Source organism: Vombatus ursinus, unplaced genomic scaffold (genome assembly GCF_900497805.2).
Source record: "Vombatus ursinus unplaced genomic scaffold, bare-nosed wombat genome assembly UNPS02014832.1, whole genome shotgun sequence".
NCBI lineage: Eukaryota > Metazoa > Chordata > Mammalia > Diprotodontia > Vombatidae > Vombatus > Vombatus ursinus.
The window spans coordinates 76,297,161-76,320,024 of NW_020954610.1; the positions used below are offsets into that span (position 1 = coordinate 76,297,161).

Below are 22,864 nucleotides of genomic sequence, written 5' to 3' on the forward strand. Positions count from 1 at the left end.
CTCTCCTTTTCTTCCTCTGTTCCACTTTGCACCCCCTTGACACTGAATCATATTCTCTTCTGCCTCCTGAGCATCTTTTCCCACATGGTTAACTTTAAAAAAATTCCATCCTGTCTAGAAACATCATATTATCTCTGATAAGCTGAAGAAAAGAGAGGTATTCCCTTAGTTCTTTCAGATTCTTTAAGAGGGAAACTTACTTGAATTCGATACACATAGTTGTTGATTGACTCTGAAAGAAACATAAATATAGCCCAAATTCTTTGCAAGGCCCTTGAACAGTTCTAAATAACTAGAATACAAAATAAGACATAAGTGTATGAGAATTTCAAAGTGGCATGTGAAGATCAATGGGAGAAAAGATCATTAAGAACTGGTAGCAATCAGGGAAGACTTCATGGAGGAGATACCATTCCAGCTGGGCTCAGGAAAGGTATGGGGAGAGGATTGATCCAGTTTGGCTGGAGCATAGAGTACTTAGAGAAGAGCAGAGTTCAATCAAACATTAGTGGGCCCTAAATAGTCAGTAGTTTGAAGTTTAATTCAGTAGTTACTAGGGAACAATTGAAGAAGAGTTTTGAGCAGAGTACTGATGTGCATGAGAAAAACTAACAAAAGTAATATACATTGGAACAGGGAGAGAATGGAGGTATATAGATAGATTAGGAAGAAGATTGTCTTTAGTATAATATCAAGTTTACACTTAATTCTAGGGGTTGGGGGCAGGCAGAAGGAGAATTACATAAGGGATGTGGTTCACAACATGATGGGGTTCCAAAAAAGCATAAAGGAGGGTGCTGATGGCAGGCTGAGTACGTACTACGCTTGGGGAGGCTTACTATTATGTCAATAGCATTTCCTTTAAAACATAATCTAATAAAGGAAATTAATGTAGTTTCAATTCAATTTAATTCAGAAAACATTTATTGAATCCTACCGAGTACAAGGTAATTTTTCTGTGCCTACAACTGGGTATCCATCATCACCACTGGTAGGTTTAACCCTGCCCTAGCAGTCTGGAGCTAACACAACCTCTCGATCAGGCAGCTTAGTACCAAGTCGGTCTGGCTGCTGGTTCCCTTCTAATCTTGTGTGTTGGTTCATTGTGTCCTTGTCACTGACCACTGAACTAATACCCCGGATCTCCAGTAACTGGTTATCTGTCTTCTGTACCTGTGGCCCAGCTTCAGTTAGGCGCTTCATCATCATCATCAAGATCATCATCATCATCATCATCATGGCTATTAATTATTTGACATTTTAAAGTTTAAAGAATTTAACACATGTCACATGAGCGTCAATCAATCAAGCAGCATTTATTAAGCGTCTATGCCAGGCACTGTGCTAGATACTGGGAATACAAAGACAAAAACAATTCCTGCCCTCAAGGAGCTTACATTCTATGGGGGAAACAACATTTATACATGCTATTAAATGAAAAATACATAGTAAATTGGGCAGGGTGGGGTATGCCAGATCTAGCAGTTTGGGGGAACAGGAAAACTAATGCAGAAATAACATAAGCTGAGCTTTGATGGAAGCTAGTGATTCTAAGAGGCAGAGATAAGAAAGGAGTATAATCCAAGTGGGAGGGGCAGCTTGCGCAGCAAAGGCAAAGTGTTGGGAAATGGAGTGTTAGGAGATGGAAGACATGTCAAAAGGATAGCCAGGAATCAATACTGTGTGAATGAGAGTAGTGGGTAACAAGCCTGGAAAGGAAGGCTGGAGTCAGATTGTGAAGGGCTTAAAAAAAACCAGTCAGAGTTGTTTATATTTACTCTCAGAGGCAAAAGTGAGCTAGTGGAGTTTTGGGGATTTTTTTGTGGGGGAGTTGTTTTTTTGCTTGTGACTGTGTGGAAAACAAATTAAGGGAGAGAAGGAACTTGAGGTAGGGAGACCAACTATTGCAATAGTCCAGGCAGTAGGTGATGAGGGCCCGAACTAGGGTAGAGGCTGTGTGTGTGTGAAGGGAAAGTAGGGGAAATACATGACAGAGATTTCAAAGGTAGAATGGACAAGGGACATGGGAGCTAATCAGATATGGGGAGTGAAAGTTGAAGATGACTCCACCTTTGTGAACCTGAATGACTGGAACGCGGCAGTGCCATTGGCAGAAATAGCAGAATTTGGAAGAGCAGGGTTTGGGAGAAGAGGTGAATTTGAGATGCCCCACAACAGCATTCTGAGGTAGGTAGTACAGGTAGTATTGTCCCCACATTTAGAACTGAAAAACTGAGATTCAAGGAGGTTGTGACTTTCCCAAAGTTGCAGAATCATAGTTTTAGAAGCCAAAGTGACCTTAGAGGTTATCTAGTTCGACTGAGAGAGAAGTAAAATAATTGACTAAATTCCTACAGGTAGTTAAGTAGAAGTCAGAATTTGAACCCAGGACTCTGACTTAACTCCTGTTAGCCCATTTCTTCTAGAACTTTAGGGTCCTATCTTTAACTTCTTCCAATTGCTCTGAGACCATAGTCCTACCACTAAAGCTCAGGGATGTAGCTGAATCTTGGCTTCCTGGGACCAAGCTTGCTGGATGACCTCTTCCTTGACTAATGTGCTCCACTGGCCAGCCAGAGCATCTACATAGTTGCCAAACCTTCTTTATGATTACCACTTGCCACCCAGGATGTCTCTATATTCCTTACTGATGCCCATCTTTTGAGGGATCTGATTGTTGACTTCTGCTGGATTTGCATGCCTGTATAAACTTCCTTCTATTGCATGTTTGTTAACAGAGACCAGACCCATTCACCCATCCACTATTAGATCTATCTAATTTTCAAGTTTCAGTCATTTTTGGTCTCACCTGTCTTGCCACTAACCAAACCCATGTACTGAAGATATCTAAGACCTTCTAAACGTAAAATTCTGATTTGTGTCTTAGTAAAAACTAACATTTTGAATAATTTGTAGCTCAGCAAATTAGTGCAAAACAATAATAAATTTTAGAGAATGAAGGGACTTTAAAGGTTATCTAATTCAACCTCCCAAAGACATAAGGAACTCTTACAAAATATCTTTGATAAGTGGTCATCAAAGCTCTATTTAAATATTTCTAATTCACCCATTCATCAGCATGGTTCCTCTTCTGACTGGTACGTATGGCAACCTACGACTGTCTTCTCATACTGTACAAGTCTTGAGCAAGACTTTCCATAAACCCTCCACAAAGAACCCACCCAATTCACTGGAAGCCTTCTGTTTCTTTCAGTATTTCATGGATACCAATGCAACACACTCAAGCTATCTGTGTTGTCTGTTGTGTTCTACACTCAGCCTACCACATTTTGTTTTGTCCTTGGTGTCTTTAATGCTGTTTATCAAAAACAAATCATCATTGGTAACAGGATGCAACATGCTTTAATCTACTAAACACCTTTCCATTGTCTCTTGGTTCATCTGCAATTTTGATTCTCTTGAGATCATGAAGAGCTAGCATGGCTTTATCAGGACATCGTGGCAGACTAACATCATTTCCTTTCTTGACAGAGTTATTACACTAATAGATCAGGGGAATACTGCAGAGATCATTTAATTAGATCTCAGCAAAGCATTTAACATAACAGTACAATGAGATGGATTTTGAAAATGATTGTCCCCCAGAAGTACTAATAAATGACTTGATGTCACCTTGGAGAGACGGATCTTTAGATCTGCCCTAGAGAGCTAGACCTTGTGCTGTTCAACAGTTTTGTTTTTGTTTGTTTGTTTTTTTAAATCAATGATTAGGTTGAAGGCATAGAATTTTGTATCAAATTTGCAGATGGCACAAAGTGGGAAGGGAAAGCTAACATCCTGTGATAGAGTCAGGATCCAAAAAAGATTTCTATAGGCCGGAATGATGGGGTGAATCTAGTAAGATCTGTGGGACCTTAAGCAGGCCTCTCTGGAACCCATGTTACTCATCTTTAAAGTGTTATGGTTGGACTATATTACCTCTGTCTGTAATAATGAAATTCAATAGAGGCAAATGTCCTACCTTTGAGTTAAAAAAAAAAAAAAACACTCCGTAAACACCCAAGAGGGGAGGCATTACCAGACAAAAGTTTGTGTGGAAAAGATCTAAAGGTCGTAGTGGCATGCAGCCTCTGCGTGACACAGTATGCCATGTGGCAGCCAGAACAACTCGTGAAACTAGGCTACCTCAAGGACCTGTCTAGAACTGGTAGTCCCGCTGCACTCTGTCCTGATCAAACCACATCTGTAGTATTGTGTTCAGTTCTGGGCACATTTTCAGAAAGACAAGCTGCAGAGCATTAAGGGCTGGGCATCTAGATTGATGAGAACTCTTGAGCCATGCCATACAAGGAGTGGTTAATAAGGAACTGAGGATGCTTAGCATAATGAGACTTAATGGGGCCATGTTAAGTATCTTCAATAACTTGAGAAATTGTCATGTGTTAAAGGTTATTAGTTTTTTTTTTCTTTGGCATCAGGGGGCAGGAACTAGAAGCTGGGAGTAGAAGGGGCAAGGAAGCAGATTTAGGCTCAATACAAAAAACTTGCCATTAGAACTATCCAAAAGTCAAACTGGCAGCTTTGGGAAGTAGCCCAACTAGAGCTTTTCTAGCAAGGTCCCTCGGTTGTTGGAGATATCCCAGAGAACATTCTTTATCATTTGTAGGCTGGGCTGGATGGCTTCTGAAGACCCTTCCAACTTGTAATTTCTGAGATTTTAATGTTCTAGAGTTTATAGTAATGTAGCATAAACAGGATAATTAACATTCCTAAAATGTAATGCAGCCCAATCTCTTGGTGATATGGTGGCATGGAACAAGTATTGGATTTAGGGTCAGAAGTCCTTGATTACTGGCTCCCTGCTAAGTGCATGACTTGAGCAAGTCAACTTCTCTGGTCTGTTTTCTCATCTATAAAATGAGGAAGTTGGCCTAGGTGATTTAAGATCCCTTCTAATTCTAAATCTAAAATCCCATAATAAATATAACTTCTAAATCCTATAATCATGTTTGTTTCCAAGTTCAGACAATGGACCATCTGTAGCATCCTTTCAAAACACTCTCTCTCTCTCTCTCACACACACACACACACACACACACAGAGACACTACCTTAATGGGGTTGCTCACCCAGGAAATGTGTTTTTCATCTTCTTTGGGTTTTTTTCCCAGTATATATGGCTAGGCCAAGCTCATGAGTGGTTGTGGAAGCCCAACAGTTTTCTAGGGTTCAACATAATCAGCACATCAAACACAAAGAGAAACATACAGAGAACCTGGCCACCGATAAGTAATTCTATTTTTACTTGGATTTTGCCCAAGATTGTCTAAGTCAATCAATAAACATTTATTGAGCATCTATTATGTGCCAGGCACTGTGCTAAGTTCTGGTGACACTGATGGTCACCTTCAGTGAGCACATATCTTCCTGTTTTATGCCTTCTTGACACTGATACTCAGTGGATTGAACTACATTCTCATCTATGTTTTTGATGTGTTAGGAGACACTTTTGTGTTTGAGAATCTTCAAAGCTGTATTTTGCTAAGTCAAATTAGCTTTGTAAGTTAACAAACAATGTACAGTGGGATGTTACATTCTCTACATCTCAGTTGTAGAACTACAAAGATGTGAGCTACAGTAGAAAATCTCCCAAAGTCTGCATGCTCCCTGCTCATGTTTTGCATTAATGATGTCCTCAATGTTGTAGTTCATTCTCATAAAGACCTTAAAGCAAAAATAGGCATGTTACTGGTTGCTAAAGTCTTCTCAAGTTGCCTTTTTTTTTCTTTTGGTCATAGTACTGTCAGCTGTCTTTTCCAGTCCACTGGATTTTTCATTCTTTGAATTGATCCCTAAGTACCTCTAAGACTTTGCCTCTTGCAGGGAAAGTCTTTTTTTTTTTTCTTTTCTTTTTTAAATCCCTATCTTGCCAGGCTGAAAGTTCAGGGGCTAGTCATAAGCTTAACCCTCCTCATTTCTGTGGATTTGCCCCTCCTAAGGCAACCTCCCCCTCCCACCCAGGAGCTTACTATATTGATGTCAAACTTAGTGAAGACACTTAATTGACTCAGCCTACTGCAGCTCAGAATTCCTTAGCTCAGATCCTCCAGCTGCAATTTCCTGGGGAGCAGAGGATACAGATAGGTGCCACTACACCCATCTTGGCATTAATTTCTACTATTATATATTTGTTCAAGTCCAACCATTCTTCCTGCCTTTCAAAGTGCCACCACCATGTCCTCACCTAATACATTTAGCACTGAGATGGGGCAGTTCAAATGTGATAGTCGCATTCTTTTTTGCCACAGAAATTTTGGCAGATCTGATTGATGTCTATTGTTCTCCCAGTTTCATTTACAGAGTCTCTTATGATTTGGCTCAGTTGAGTCTTATGCATACCTCTCTGCAACTATTTTTTTTGCCATTTTGGAATGAAATGTTGTTCATAATCTTTCACCATTTGTTGGACAAATCTAAATGTTGGAAAATTTTTACTGACATTCAGATGAAATATGCCTTCTTGCTCCTAGGAATTTTTTTTCGTTGATCCTATTTCTCCTCTATGGGGCAACACAAAACAAACCTCCTTATCTTCCACAACCTTTCAAATTTTTAAAGACAGTGATTGTGTCTCTTAAGTATTCTCCTTTCAAGGCCAAACATCCCCAGATGTGTCCACTTGTTCCTTGTGACAATGCTTCCTCAACCCTAGCCATAAAATGCCTGGCATAGGAAAAAGAAAATTGACCCACAAGTCAAAAGACCTAGGCCTGTCACTAATCACTTAAGTGACTTTGAGCAAACTAGCCTCTTTGGGCTTGTTTTTTCATTTATAAAATGATCACTAAATTTTTTATTTTATTCTCATGAACACACTATATTTTGCAAACATTCCTCTTCAAATATAGCATCCAGACTCATCACAATAAATATACTAAATGTGGGTCACAAAGTAATTTCCTTTTTTCTTTCACTAAATTGGCAGATCAAAAGGAATACTAAAGATGCAGTGTCTAGATTTCAGCTGAGAATTTGAAAAAAAATTTCTTGCAACATCCCTAAACAAACACAAAAGATATGTGGACTGAATGAGAGTATATGTAAGATGGATTTGATGTCAACCAAAAGAGGTTTCTGGTAGGGTGTCATAGCTCTCGATTCTATTCTGGTCAACACTTTTCTAAATGGTTTAAACATATATTTGGAATGCTCATCAAATTCATAAATAACACAAGGCTGAGAGGAATAGCGAATATACTGGATAGAATTAGTATCAAACATTAACAGACTGTAACAACAGGCCAAATATTAAAACAAATAATTTTACAAATGTAAAGTTCTTTATTTAGGTTCAAAAATATCAAATGTGTAAGTATAGGGGGGAAAAAAGCTTGGGGATTTTCATGAACTGAAAGCTTAAAATGATGGGGAAGATGCATGAAGCAATGGAAAGAGCAACAGATTTACAATCAGAGGATCTGGGTTTGAATCTTGGCTCTACAATGTGACCTTGGATAGTCATTTAACTTTTCTGGGCCTCAGTTTCACTTGTATATTGAAGATATTGGATTAGATAACCTCTAAAGTCTTACCTAGTTTTAAATTTATATTCCTATGGAACAACACAAAAATCTAAGAAGCTTCAGTTCACATTAACAGAAATATAATGTGATGGTGCTACTGTATTCTATTCTGGTCAAACCATGTGTGGACTAATGTGTCCAGTTATGCAGTATCACTGACAAAATGAAAAATAGTCAGTAGGACTACCAGGATATCAAATGAGGGGCTACTGAAGTAACTGAAAGCCATTAGCATAAAAGAAAGACAGAGGATGTGGTAGCTGTCTTCAAATATTTGAAGACCTATTATCTGTGAAAAGGCTCCAGAGGACAAGACTAGAATCAATATGTGGAAGTTATATGAGGGTTAAGAAAAGACTTCATAACTGAACCATGCAAAAACAGAATGGACTGTTGTGTAGGGATGTAATCTTCCTATCACTGTAAGTGTTCAAATAGAGACTGACTGCTCCCACTAAAGATATTTAAATATTCCTTCATTGGGTAAAAGATTGCTATCTATCTAGAATATATCCAGAATTGACTAAGCTGGTTCTTTTTTGAAAGAACAAAATAATTAAATATCCAGCAGAAATATGAAGATTTTTTTTTTATTTTGAAAGAACTGGTAGGTGTTACAGGTATCATTACATACTCTATATAATGGCACATAAATCAGCCTTTTAAATTAAAAAACAAAACAAAACAAAAACCCAAAAACATCCTTCCCCCTAAACTGGGGTTGACTTATATGTATTAGTATAAAAAGTATAAAAAGACTCCTGATGCATACAGTGCCAGCCCAAGCCAGCAAAGCACCACTCTGTTGGCTTTGGTCTCTTTCTTGCGCTGCTTTCCTCTACATCCTGCATCAAGAATCCAGTGGACAGAATGCTGAGTAGCAGCCATCTCAGTAACCCACTCAGGTCAGTGGGAGACCCAGAAAAGGTAGTGGGTACTTGGGGTTGGGTGGAGGAACACTTTGTAAGATGAACTTAGATCATAATCTGAGGTTTTGGGTTAGTACTACCTTAGATAGTCATACAAATCAAAATTTGCTAAAGGGAAGATCTACTCTAAATGTACACAAGGAACTGAAGAGATTTTATTTGTTGTATTCCCCATTAGAAACACTGGTATTCATTTGAATTAGAATTTTTTTTCCAAATTTATGAATAAATCACTCTTAATAGTTTGAAATACCTCTCACAGCCATTATTATGTAAACATTTATAAGCTTAACAGCATTTTTTCCCTTTTCTTTCTCTTTTTAAGCTCAGACAATGTCAGGCCAAATTTCTGACTCGGGGCTTTCTGGCTTCTTCAGTAATAGGTTTAGGTTACATGTCAAAGATCCCAAAAGACTATAATCAAATTTTCACAAGCAGCATCCCACGAATCAGTAACACAACACAAAGTTCTGTAAAACTTTAATTTATTCCCCTCCCAAGTATCCAGAATATATACCCTCTTTGCTGTGAGAAATGTGACAATGAAAAGTACCAAGAGAACTGTTCCTATGGGAAGGAAGGGGGAAAAGAGTGTACATACTACCAGATTACACAGAAAACATCCCAATTCTTATTTAATGGAGCAGTGCAAGTTAAAAACATATTGTCTCTGGCAATATTACCTTCCATTAGATTTATGAATGTTTTGGAGGTCAGGGTTAGTTAGATCCAAAGTGAAGATGGGCCTCTGATGCATTTTTCTTATTAAATATTAATAGGACTTTAAAAAAGAAGTATATTGGATGACCCACCAAACCATATAATTTGAGTCAGGGGAATTAAAAACCCAAACCTTTCTTTTAGTTTATTCAAAATAAAAATACACATAGAATTATGAAAATATAGGTTTACTATTTCCACCACATAAGTTGATGCTGTTGTTTGAAAGGCTTGCAATTTTTTGTTCAAGTTTTTAAAGCTCATCTCGATCCCTCAATAAGGTATACCTATATTCGCTGGGTGCTAGTTTCTGAAAGGAACTCTCTGGTGGACTGCTTGCTACATCTTGAATGTGCTGTAAAAGATAAAAATATAATATATTTCAACTTTGAGGTTATATTGTAACTTGAGCACAGAGTTAAGATAGAGTTGAAGTTCAATAAATACTTGATGGTTTATTGACTAAAGATAGTCACTTTATTTGAGGGGACAGCCATTGATTTCATTTTCCAAAGGAGAGGACTTGGATGCTGCTTTCCTTATTTTAAGTGCTTTTGAAAAAAATTACAGCCTCTCCCAGTCTCAATTACTTCAGAAATGACCCCAGTTTTTCTTGGTGACATGTTAGGTGACAAGACACATTTCTGTTGGGTGGAGAGAATGCCCTAATAGCTAGACAACCTAGGCCTTTTCTTAATGTACTCTGTAGAAGCCATATAGTTCTGACCCCACTTAACAAAATTTCCTATTTATATAGTAGCCTTTCTGCAGAAGCTACTTAAATGGTACAATAGCCTAAAACTTAGTGAGATAAAGAGAAAAGCTAACATGTTAATACTTAAAATTTACCTTAATAATATTCTACAATGTACACCAGTAGAAAAGAAAAAGACCCTGTCTTTTGAACCATCAAGAAGAAGCAAAGGCATTCTAAACCAATAAAATTATGCCATATACATGACATTGTGTCCATCCCTCTGATTTTTTTTCTTGTCATGCTCAATTTCCAATTTCCCCATCTCATTAAATAGATGTTTAGCTTCACCAAGCTCAAGTGACAATATTAACTGGTATGTTATGATGCACATCATTTTGACCAAGCCTTGGAAAACACTAACCATACTTTACATTTAGGGAAAAAAACCTTGGAGTGCTTCTTCAAAGCTCAGCAGGATGAGGTTATCAGCTTCTATAGTTTTCAAATTATTAAAAAAATTCCTGAATTCAAATTTTCAATGAAAAAAGGAACTCTAAAGTACTCTAACGGGGGCTCCTGTCACTGAAAAGAATTTAACCACTAAATAAAGAAGTTAAATGAAAAGAAACATGGGTTTGGGGTTTTTTTTGTTTTTTTTGTTTTTTTTTTAAGGGGCAAGGGAGGCAAAAATTAGGATATCCTAGAAGAAAAAGTGACTTACGCCACAGCTGTGCAGAATGAAGGGATGTTAAGGTAGGAAAAAAGTGAATAGAAATTATGTGAATTACAAAAATACTTATTTCGAGAACATAAAGAAGCTAAAAACTTTTAAATAAAAAATCTAATGGGATAAGCATGGTGGTGCACACCTGTAATCACTGCTACAGGAGGAGACTGAGGTTGGTGGATTACTTGAATTTGGTAGATCTGAGCTGCAGCAGGACTAAAGCTGTTTGCGTGTCCACATTATGTCTGGTACAAATATGGTGAGCCTCAGGAAGTGGAGAGCTACCAAGGCTGCCTAAGGAAGGGGGCCAACCAGCTCAAGTCAGAAAAAAAAGAACAGGTTTAAAGCTTCTGTGCAGTTTAGTATTGGGATCAGGCCTGTGGGGCCACTGCAGTCCTGGCCTGGGTGAAATAGGGAGGATCAGTTTCAAAAACAAAAACAAGCAAAATGAAACAACTTCTACAGGTTACTTATTACCTCCTGAGTATTCAGAAAGGTAATAATATATATCCCCCCCAAAATGAAAACTACATAAAAATATACTCATCATAAACTCTAAGCAATATTATACTGATGAGATCAGAAAAATTCAAAATTAAATCATTATTCTCTATATACTGTGATCAATCTGTTAGCCACAGGTGGTAATTAAACAATAGAATCCACTACTAAACTCACCAATCTTTCTGTTCTAAATCCTGCCACCTTATACCATTCTAGTCAGATACTATTTAATACTTTGTTCTCAACATAAATGGTCTTTTGTTGTTGCTTATTTCAATTTTGGCCATTGCTTCAAGATTGCTTGACAGCATTTCTTTCTACAACAGAAACTTATTAACTCAATGCAAGAGGAAAAGAGCTCCGCTTTCCACTCCTGGGAGCAAAGTATGCTATTGAAAGACCAAGTGAACTCCTACCTGTCCAGGGGCGCCATCAGTGGGATCGGGGCCGTGATGAAACTCTCTGTGCAGTTTTCCTGAATGCAAGTCTAATACAAACTGCTTAAGCTTGTTTGGAATCCTAAAATCAAAGAAGCCAAATAAATTCAGGTTAGATTATTAAAATGTATTTTTAGAGTAAAAACAACAACGAGGGATTGCTACAAACAATTTAATGCTATGGATACAACTGGTTGGCTGCTCCTGTCATTAATTATTTTCTGGTAGCTAAAGAAAATAAGGTATGCATTAATGTTACCACTTTCTTTTTCTCTCTTATCCTCTCCTGAGGGCATGCAAGTGTTGTTTCTTTCCTTCAATAACTCCCACTGAGTTGTACTGACCAATAACTTCATTGTATACCCATTCTGACTCCCCACTAGCCATAGAGCAACAGAGAACAGCAGGTGCCAAATGCACAGTTTACAAATACAAATGACCGTCAGGGAGCTGTATTGACAGGATGCCTGTGAAAGGTTCTCCGGTGCTGAAGTAATTGCACATGGACCAGAGATAAACACCAAGAGATCAATTTAAATTTAATCTGACATCATCTACTGTCCCCCACAGCAAAGTGCTAAAATACCAATTCTATCCATGAATCTCAAAGGTTCTATAATGCTTAAGATGAAAACTACTCTTAGCTGTTCTTGTAAGGTCTAAAGACTATATCATATCCAAACAGCATGAGCTGCTTTTGCTGGGCAACTCGAAATTTATGAATGATCAAACCTTCAAGGTAACAAATTAATAATGTTTCAAAAGCACCATCTACAATCACAAGTTGAAAAATTAGTGAAGCTTCTCAACTCTTATAATGTCTCTGTTTTCTCTGCCAAGGAGAATGATCTTTGGGCTGCAAAGGAGAGAAAAAAAATGGCAAATAGGATATTACTGATACCTAAGATAAAGTAGGAAACTCATTAGAGGTTTTGCTGTTGTTGTACAATCGTTTTCAGTCGTATCTGACTCTTCGTGACCCTATTTTGGGATTTTCTTGGCAGAGATACTGAAGTGGTTTGCCATTTCCTTCAGCTCATTTTCCAGAGGAGGAAACTAAGGCTAACAGGGTTAAGGGACTTGTCTAATGTCACACAGCTAGTAAGTGTCTGAGGCCACATTGGAACTCAGGAAGATGAGTCTTCCTGACTCCAGGTCTGGCACCCTATCTGCTATACCACGTAGCTGCCCCTCATTAGAGGATTAGCCATACTTGAAGAGTAAAAGTAAACAGAAACAGAAGAACTTCATCCTCATTTGCTGAAAAAATTTTTAAACATTTTGAAGAACAAGAGGTACCACAGGATTAAGGACGGGTAAATATTATCATGATATCCAAAAAAAAAAAAAAAGAAAAGAAAAGAAAGGAAAGGAACAGTCTGTAAATGATGTCACTGAGTTTGATTTCCATTAGGGGCAAAGTTCTAGAATTTATGTGCCTCAAACATAAGACCTTACATCTAGAGCTAGAGGGAACCTTAGAGTTCATGAGTCCAATGCCTTCAATTTACAAATGAGGAAACTGAGGCCTAAAGAGAAATTTTACATAAATTTTAGTAAAGCTAGTCATTTTAAGGTGGGATTTGAACCCAAGTTTTCCCGACTCCACATCTAATACATTCTCCACTACTCAATGCTGCCTCTCCTAGGTGCTTGATAAATATTTCTAGGGTTGTTAAATTAAAAGGATGCTTAGTAAACATCAGGAAAAGGAAGAGGTAACCATAAAGAATCAGCATGACTTCATTAAGAACAGGTCACGCTGGTCTAATCTTTTTTTTTTTGACACTCAACTGAAGAATTAGGGGAATACTATATAGATTACTTGGATCTTAAATTAAAAATTTTAAAATATTTTCATTGGATTCTTATGAAAATGATAGATGTTAAGAGATCATAAAAAAGGGGAAAGGACCCACATGGACAAAAATATTTATAGCAGCTCTTCTTGTGGTGGCAAAGAATTGGAAATTGAGAGGATGCCCATCAGTTGAAGAATGGCTAAACAAGTTGTAGTATATGAATGTAATGGAATACTACTGTTCTATGAGAAATGAAGAGCGGGAAGATTTTAGAAAAATGTGGACATGATGTCACTGAGGAACAGATATTGAGTGAAGTGAGCAGAACCAGGAGAACACTGTATACAGTAACAGCAACATTGTGTGATGACCAACTATGATAGACATAGCTTTTCTCAGCAATACAATGATCTGAGACAATTCCAAAAGACTTATGATGGAAAATGCTATCCACACCCAAAGAAAGAACTATGCAGTCTGAATGCAGATCGAAGCCTACTATTTTCACTATTTTTTGTTTTGTTTTTTTTTTCTCATGGTTTTTCTCTTTTGTTCTGATTCTTCTTTCACAACATGACTAATATGGAAATATGTTTAACATGATTGTACATGTATAACCTATATCAGACTGTTTACTGTCTTGGGGAGGGGAGAGCAGATAGAAGGAGGGAGGAGAGAGAAAAATTTGGAACTCAAAATCTTATAAAAGTGAATGTACTATTAAGTGGGCTGGGGGGGAGGGGAGATGTTAAGTTACACAACAATATAATTAGGAGAATTTAGAATGGTTAAATTCCTGAACCCAAAGAGTAAATCATTAATAAGCGATGTTAATTTCAAAGAAGATTTTCTGTAGTTTGTTCTTGGGACTGTTGCTTGGTCCTGTGTTTTACCAGGGGTCTCTATCATACTTCCACCCATCCTTAATAATTATATGGATTTAATGCCCTGATGGCATACTTAACAAATCTGCAGATGACACAAAATTAGGATGGAGAGTTCACACACTTGATAGCAGAACCTGGATACAAAAAGACTGGGACAAGCTAGAACAGGAGTGTCAAACACATGACCCTGTGCGCCGAAGCACAGTCTCAACCAGATTAAAATGTAATTGGGAAATATTTAACAAAATAAATACAACAGAACATAGATCACTTTCATAAATGGTTTTTTCAAATCAACATATGGTCTCAGAGATCCTTATGTACAGTTTCTTTTTGACTCTGATACCACTGAGCCAGAACATGCAGCTCATCTAATTAGATGAATTTAATGGTGCTAAATGTAAAGCTTAAAGGACAGTGAAGTGGTGCAGTGGATAGAGTGCTGGGTCTGGAGTCAGAAAGACTCATCTTCCTGATTTCCAATCTGGCCTCAGCCACTTACTAGCTGTGTGACCCTGAGCAGGTCCGTTAACCACATTTGTCTCAGTTTCCTCATCTGTAAAATGAGCTGGAGAAGGAAATGGCTCCAGTATTTTTGCCAAGAAAAGTCCAAATGGGATCATGAAGAGTCAGATATGATGGAAAAATGAATGAATAGCAACAACAAAATGTAAAGCCTTACAAAAAAGGCAACTTCATAAATATAAGGAAGGCATCGCTAAAGGACATTTCATCTGAAAACGACCCAGGGGTTTTAGTGGACAATAGGCTCAATGAGTCAAGGGCACCTTATGGCAACCAAAAAAAGCTACATGATCTTAGACTGTATTAAGAGTCATAATGTCCAGGACTAAGAAATGTGATAGTCTTACTGGTCAGACCACATATGGAGTATTGTGTTCATTTCTGGGTACCACATTTTAGGAAAGCTTCTGATAAGCTGAGGACAGCCAGAAGGGTAAAGGACCCAACGGTTCCTCAAGTAAGATGTGTTTCATACTCTATTTCCTGGGATCACCCATTCCCATTTTTACCTCAATCATTTTTTGTCCTGCCTACAGTGGCCCCGACTGCTCTATTTACCATCTTTGTAACTCCCCCAAGGCTGAGCCATCTCCAGTCGTCCTGATTTATATATATCTTGCCATTGGACCCAGATGACTCTGGAGGAGAAAGTAAGGCTAGTGACTTTGCACAGCCCTTCTTCACTTAAATCCAATTCATTTGCAAGTCATGGCATCATCTTCCTTATGTCACAGCTCTCTTTGATTACAAAGGACAAACCACAACCTGTGAGTAGTCAGAGCTACCCCACTGGTGACCCAACTGGCCAGTTCTAGTCGGGCAACATACTCCTCTCCTCATGGGGTATCATGCCCTTACCTGAGGGTGCTCTGCCCAAAGGAAGGTAAATTTTGATGGCTGAAATCTACCTTGATATCTTGGGATTACTGGCTACATTTCTTTCTTAAAGACCATGCCTTAAACCCAATTCACTCTGGCTCTCATTGACTGGACAACAATAGTTCTCTGCCCAAACACCACTTAAGGGTTATTTTTTAGGGCCTGATGCCTCAGAGTGAAAGTAAATAGTAATTGTTTCTCTTTTGGCCAAAAATCCTAAGGGTCTTCCCCATCCAGTTTGATTTTTTTTTTTTTTATTAAAAGAGCCATTCCTTGGCTCACTTTTTTTTTCTTAATTTATTTTTAGTTTTCAACATTCACTTCCACAAGATTTTGAGTTCCAAATTTTCTCCTCATCTAGTCCCTCCCCCCACCCCAAGAAGGTGTGTATCCTGAAGACACTTTCCCCTAATCTGCCCTCCCTTCTATCTCCCGCTCTTCTCTCATCCCCTTCTCCTTCTATTTTCCTGTAGGGCAGGATAGATTTCTATACCCCATTGCCTGTATATCTTATTTCCCAGTTGCATGTGAAAACAATTTTCAACATTTGTTTTTAAAACTTTGGGTTCCAAATTTTTTCCCTTCCTCCCTCCCAACCCACTCTCATTGAGAAGGCAAGCAACTTGATACAGGTTATATATGTGCAGTCATGCAAAACACTTCCACAGTAGTCATGTTGTGGAAAACTAACTATATTTTCCTTCATCCTATCCCGCCACCCGTTTATTCTATTTTCTCTTTTGACCTTGTCTCTCCTCAGAAGTGTTTGCTTCTGATCACTCCCTCTCCCAATCTGTCCTCCCCTCTATCATCTCCCCACTCTCTTATCTCCTTCCTCCCTGTTTTCCTGTAGGGTAAAATAGATTTCCATACCCAATTCAGTGTGTATGTTATTCCCTCCTTAAGCCAAATCCAATGAGAATAAGATTGACTCATTCCCTTCTCACTTTCTCCCACTTCCCCTCCACTGTAAAAGCCTTTTCTTGTCTGTTTTATGTGAAATAATTTACCCCATTCTACCTCTCCCTTTCTCCTTTTTCCAGTATAATCCTCTCTCACCCCTTAATTTTATTCTCCAGATATAACCCCTTCATTTTCAACTCACCCTGTGCCCTCTATCTATCTATCTATATATATATACATATAATTTTTTTTCCTTCCAACTACCCTAATACTAAAAAAGGTCTCATGAGTTACAAATATCATCTTTCCATGCAGGAATGTAAACAGTTCAACTTTAATAAGCCCCTTATGATTTCTCTTTCCTGTTTACCTCTTCACGCTTCTGTTGAGTTTTGTATTTGAAAATCGAATTTTCTACTTAGCTCTGGTCTTTTCATCAAGAATGCTTTAAAGTCCTCTATTTCACTGAATGTCAATTTTTTTCCCCCTGAAGGATTATACTCAGTTTTGCTGGGTAGATGATTCTTGGCTGTAATCCTATCTCCTTTGACCTCTGGAATGTTACATTCCAAGCCGTCCAGGTTCCTTAATGTAGAAGCTGCTAAATCTTGTGTTATCTGATTGTGTTTCCACAATACTTGAACTGTTTCTTTCTGGCTGCTTGCAATATTTTCTCCTTGACTTGGGAACTCTGGAATTTGGCTGCAATATTCCTAGAAGTTTTCCTTTGGGGATCTCTTTCAGGAGGTGATCAGTGGATTCTTTCAATTTCTATTTTACCCTCTGGTTTGAGAACATCAGGGCAGTTTTCTTTGATAATTTCTTGAAAGATAATGTCTAGGCTTTTTTTGCTAGGCGATCAGGGTTAAGTGACTTGCCCAGGGTCACACAGCTACTAAGTGTTACGTGTCTGAGACCGGATTTGAACTCAGGTCCTCCTGACTCTAAGGCCAGAGCTCTATCCATAGCACCACCTAGCTGCACCTGAGGCTCTTTTTTTGATCAATGCTTTCACAAAGTCCAATAATTTTTAAATTATCTCTCCTCAATCTATCTTCCAGGTCAGTTGTTTTTGTTTTTTTCTTTTTGGTGAGGCAAATCGTGGTTAAGTGACTTGCCCAGGGTCACACAGCTAGTGAGTGTCAAGCTTCTGAGACCACATTTGAACTCAGGTCCTCCTAACTCCAAGGCCAAAGTTCTATCTACTGTGCCACCTAGCTGCCCCATCAGTTGTTTTTCTAATGAGATATTTCACACTGTCTTCTATTTTTTCATTCTTTTGGTTTTGTTTTACAATGTCTTGATTTCTCATAAAGTCACTAGCTTCCATTTGCTCTATTCTAATTTTTAAGGAAGTATTTTCTTCAGTGAGCTTTTGTACTTCCTTTTCCATTTTGCCAATTCTGCTTTTTAAGGCATTCTTAACCTCACTGGCTTTTTGGACGTCTTTTGTCACTTTGTTTAGACTATTTTTTAAAGTGTTAAATATTCTTCAGTATTTTTTTGGGTCTCCTTCAGCAAGCTGATTTTGTTGCATCACTCTCATTTTTCTTCCTAGTTCTTCCTCTACTTATCTTACTTGCTTCTCAAAATCCTTTTTGAGCTCTTCTATAGTCTGGGACTGATTCATAATTTTCTTGGAAGCTTTGGATATAGAAGCTTTGACTTTGTTGTCTTCTTCTGATTGTATGTTTTGATCTTCTTTGTCACCAAAGAAAGATTCTATGGTCTGACTTTTTTTTTTTTTTTTGCACAGTTTGCTCATGTTCCCAGCCAATTACTTAACTTTTAAACTCTTTATTAAGGTAGGGGTCTTCCAGTGTAGAGAATGTACTATCTCAAACTTCAGGGTTTTTGTGCAACTGTTTTCAGAGATACTCCTAGGGACCTGTAAATTTTGAGTTCTTCCAAGTAAATTAAGGGTGAGGTGTTTACTCCTTTCCTGGCCTGTTCTCTGGTCTATGAGTGACCACAAGTACTCTTTTCTCCCTTGGAACTGTAAGGATTCCCTCTCCACCACCACTACAAGCTCCACCATACCAGCACTCCTCCTCACCCCAGGACTGCCACCGAGGACCGCAACCCAGATCCAAGCAGGGGCAAAGCAAGAGACTCCTGCCTCAGCACCAGCAAAGAGATCCCTGCAATCCCCCTCTGATCAGCCACTCGATTCCCCCTCCATCTGTGGGCCAAGAGCTCCAGAAGCAGCCACCACTCTGGGGCTGTGCCAGGACTGGGGCTGAACTGAGCTTCTCTCTCACCGTGGTCACAGACCTTTCCTACTGACCTTCTAAGTTGTCTTTGGCATTTGTGGGTTGAGAAGTCAAGCTGCCCATGATTCAGTCCCCTGAGGCCTGCTCCAGGTTCGCTGAGGCCTGGTCTTTGCCTGCGCACCCATGCTGAACTGAGCTCCTCTCCCAGCCTGACACAATAGACCTTTCTAATCAACCATCCATGTTGTCTTGGGCTGGAAATTTGTTTCATTGTCTTTTTGTAGATTCTGCTGCTCTAGAGTTTGTTTGGTGCCATTTTTTATAGGTATTGCAGGGGTTTGGTGGAGAGCTCAAGTAAGTCACAGCTTTTACTCCACCATCTTGGCTCTGCCCCCCACCCCCACCCCTTGGCTCACTTCTTGAACAGCCCTAATGACTAAATGGTTGTTGCTTCGGTTAAAGTGAGAACTCAGAAACAGCTTAGCTTAAAAAGGCCAAGGTCTCCCACTGCATCCTAGTCCATCTCCAGTCATCCTGATCTATATCTTTTTTGGTTTTTTTTGGCTAAGCAACAGGGTTAAGCGACTTGCCACTAGTTAAGTGTCAAGTGTCTGAGAGTGGATTTGAACTCAGGTCCTCCTGACTCCAGGGCCTGTGTTCTATCCACTGCACCACCTAGCTGCCCCTATCCTGATCTATATCTTGCCAGAGCCAGATGGCTCTGGAGGAGAGAGACCAATGACTTTGCACAGCCCTGCCTCACATATCTAATTCACTTGTAAATCATGGCATCATCTTCGTGATGTCATGGTCCTCTTTGAGAACAAAGCACAAACTACAACCATGAGTCCCCCAAGCCAGTGATGTCAAACTCGAACAGAAATGGGCCACTAAACCATAATAAGGATCCCTGAGGGCTGCATATTAATTTAGAAAACACATATTAATACTATGTTCTATTGTATTTTTATTTTGTTAAATATAAATTTTCCAATTACATCTCAGTCTGGTTTGATGATGTCTTCACATATCATACACTTCTGTATCGGACCATAACTTTCTTCCCTGGCTACCATTCCCTTGTATGTGTTGTCTTCCCCACTAGAATGTAAGATCCTTGAGGACAGGGACTGTCTCAATTTTTATTCTCAATGCTTAGCACAATGCACGGCACATAGTAAATGGTTATTAAATGTTTTTAATTCATTATGAAGATTAGTTGAGAGAACTAAGAATGTCACCTTCAGGTGTCTGATAGTTCATTGTCATAAAGAAGAGGGAGAAGACTTTTTCTGTTTGAAAACAGAGGGCAAAACTAGGAGCTATGGATGAAAGGTGCAAAGAGAAATTAGTCTTGATACAAGGAAAAACTTTCTAAAATGTAGAACAGTCCAAAAGTTGAACGAGTTGCCCTGAGAGGTAGCAGATTCTCCCTCACTGGAATTTGTTAGGCCACTGATGGATGACCACTTGTCAGGCAGTTCTTCAAAGGATTCTTGTTCAAATATAGGTTTGACTAAATAGCAGAATTCACATAGCAATTTAAGGTTTGCAAAGTGCTTTACAAATATTATGTCCTTTAATCTTCACAACAACCTTGGGAAGTAGGTACTGTTATTATCCCCATTTTATAGCTGAAGAAACTGAGGCAGAAAAAGGATAAGTGACTTGCCCACAGTCACACAGCCAGTAAGTATCTAAGGCTGGATTTGAACTCAGGTCTTCCTACTCCAAGCCCGGTGTTCTGTCCACTGCACCATTTAGCTGCCACCAAGGTCCTTTGTAATAGCTTCTGCAAAAGGAAGTGTTAGTGGCTTGGAATGGACACTAGACTAGGGATCTAGACATCTGGATTGTATTCCTAGCACTACCAATAACCCACTCTGTGACCCTGAATAAGTCACTTCAACTTTCTGGGACTCAGTTTCTTTACTAAGGAAGAGGAAGAGTTATGGCTAGTTGATCTCTAAGGTTCTTTTCAGTCTAGTGCTCTAAGAATTGGGTATTCTTTAATATTCTTCAAGACTTAATGGTTTTCTAGGGCAGGAAGGAGATTTTATATATATATATATATATCTGACTTTGGGGTAAGATAGAAAAGATATGAGAAAGGGAAAGATAAGGGAGAAAGTACAAATCATCTTAATTAACACTTTGGGGGAAAAGTCTAAAAAATGACAGGGGTCCTCAAACTGTGACCTGTTATTTGGCCTGGAAGCTAACAATGAATTTTACATTTTAACACTTGGTTGGAAATAATACATAACTAGGATCAATTAGTAAGTTTACTTGCTAAAGATGAAAGTGAATACGCATATAATGAATATTAAAATAATTTTTCCTCCATTAAAAGCACATTTTTCCTGATGTAAACATCTCATTTTCCCTCTCCACCCCAACTTTCTCTATTGGACTGTTTTTTATAAGCTTTTCTTTTAATTTATTCACAACTTTAGCAGAGTTCAAAGCTTATCTTAAAATGGTTGGTATTAAATAATCTTGATCAAATAGATATAAATCTAATTTACATACTCTTAAACATTTTAAAGATTTATATCCTATTGGGAGAATACTGCATCAATATGAGTGTGCAATGTTTCCTTAGTCATTTGAGTATTTAGTTAGCAGGTTTCTAAACTATCCCTCCATATCTTATATTTATATTGAAGGTTTTAGTTTTAAAGTTACTTTCATTGTAGTTTTCTTCAAACTTTTCAGTAAAAGCATCACCTCAGTGGAACAAATACCCACAAAGCCCATGTCTCATTCATTCTGCATTGGTATAGTAAATGGAGGAATGGATATGAAGCACAGGTAGATCTACCCACAGTCTTTTGAAGTTACCAGCAATTTTTTTTGTTGTTGTTGTTCAGTTGTGTTTGACTCTTTGTGATCCCATTTGAGGTTTTCTTGGCGTAGATAATATAGTGTTTTGCCATTCCCTTCTCCAGCTCATTTTACAAATGAGGAAACTGAGGCAAATAGGGTTAAGTGACTTACCCAAGATCACACCACGAGTAAGTGTCTGATGTTGGATTTGAACTCACAAAGGTGAATATTCCTAATTCCAGACCCAGCACTCTATCCACTGCAGTTAGCATCTCTGGTGTGAGAGTTTGCCAAGCCCTTTTCAGGGCTGCTTATCCACCTCTGATGCCCACCTAATTCACCCAGCTCTCACCTGTGACTCCAAGAAGCTACAGCATGTGCAGTGGCCACACCCTGGTAAACCATCTCAACAGACAGGCTAAATCAGGTTGAAAATAACTGACAGTCCTCAAATCTGTTGGTGAAAGTCTACTCCAAGCAAGTGAAGACTTTCCTTGGTGGAATGGGCAGATGAGGAATTGTGGAATGCTTAGAGCTTAGTCAGGCATCAAAGACAACAAGGTCATCCACTGCATCCTGGGCCATCACTAAGGAGGAGAGAGTGAGGCTGAGTACTTCAGGCAATGCTGCCTCACTTTAATCCAATTCACACTCAAATCAAGACATCAATCATAATGCCACTGGTCCTCTTGGAAAACAAAGGACAAACAACACCAGCAATAAAGCTACTAAGCATGAACAGTGTTCCCCTTCTCTTTTTTTCACCCTGTGCTGACTAGGAACATTAATCCAACATGATTATGTTCTATCCTTGTCTTCTGGACCAGCCTGTGGGCCACAAGTAGCCCCCAAACCACACTCTAAAAATCTCTGCCTTACAGATATAAATGTTTCTCATTCAAAACTATAGAAATGATAAAGATATGGTCCACAGAAGTGTAATGGGTATTTTAAGAAATGTCAGAATACTTTCCAGTTGTGCAACTTTATTAGAACAGTTAAATTAGTCATCCTTTAAACTTGTAATAAGCAGGTTAAGCTGTAAGCAAATCAATTACATACTTGAAATACGTGCATACCTCATGCTGATTTAAATTTCCATTAGAAAACCTAAGTGCCTGGTATCTTTTTATTTTATTGCCAAAAAAGTATATTTCTAAACTTTTTAATTTACCATTTATTAAAAGAAAGGAAAGTTTACATGCTTTAACTTTAATAAGTTTAGGACTACCTACTTTGTCAGAGATTTTTTCCTCTACTCAAAAGTGA

General features: G+C 38.5%; 1 protein-coding gene across 1 annotated transcript in view; it reads right to left on the reverse strand.

Moving 5' to 3' along the window:
* Positions 1 to 8,940: 8,940 nt before the first annotated feature.
* Positions 8,941 to 22,864, reverse strand: part of LOC114025751 (endoplasmic reticulum resident protein 44) — a 119,039-nt gene continuing 105,115 nt past the window's right edge. The window contains exons 11-12 of the mRNA XM_027839241.1: positions 11,537 to 11,639; positions 8,941 to 9,547 (exon numbers count right to left, since the gene is read on the reverse strand). Coding sequence (XP_027695042.1) covers positions 9,446 to 9,547; positions 11,537 to 11,639 — 205 coding nt within the window. The 3' untranslated portion in view covers positions 8,941 to 9,445. The remainder of the gene's footprint in view (positions 9,548 to 11,536; positions 11,640 to 22,864) is intronic.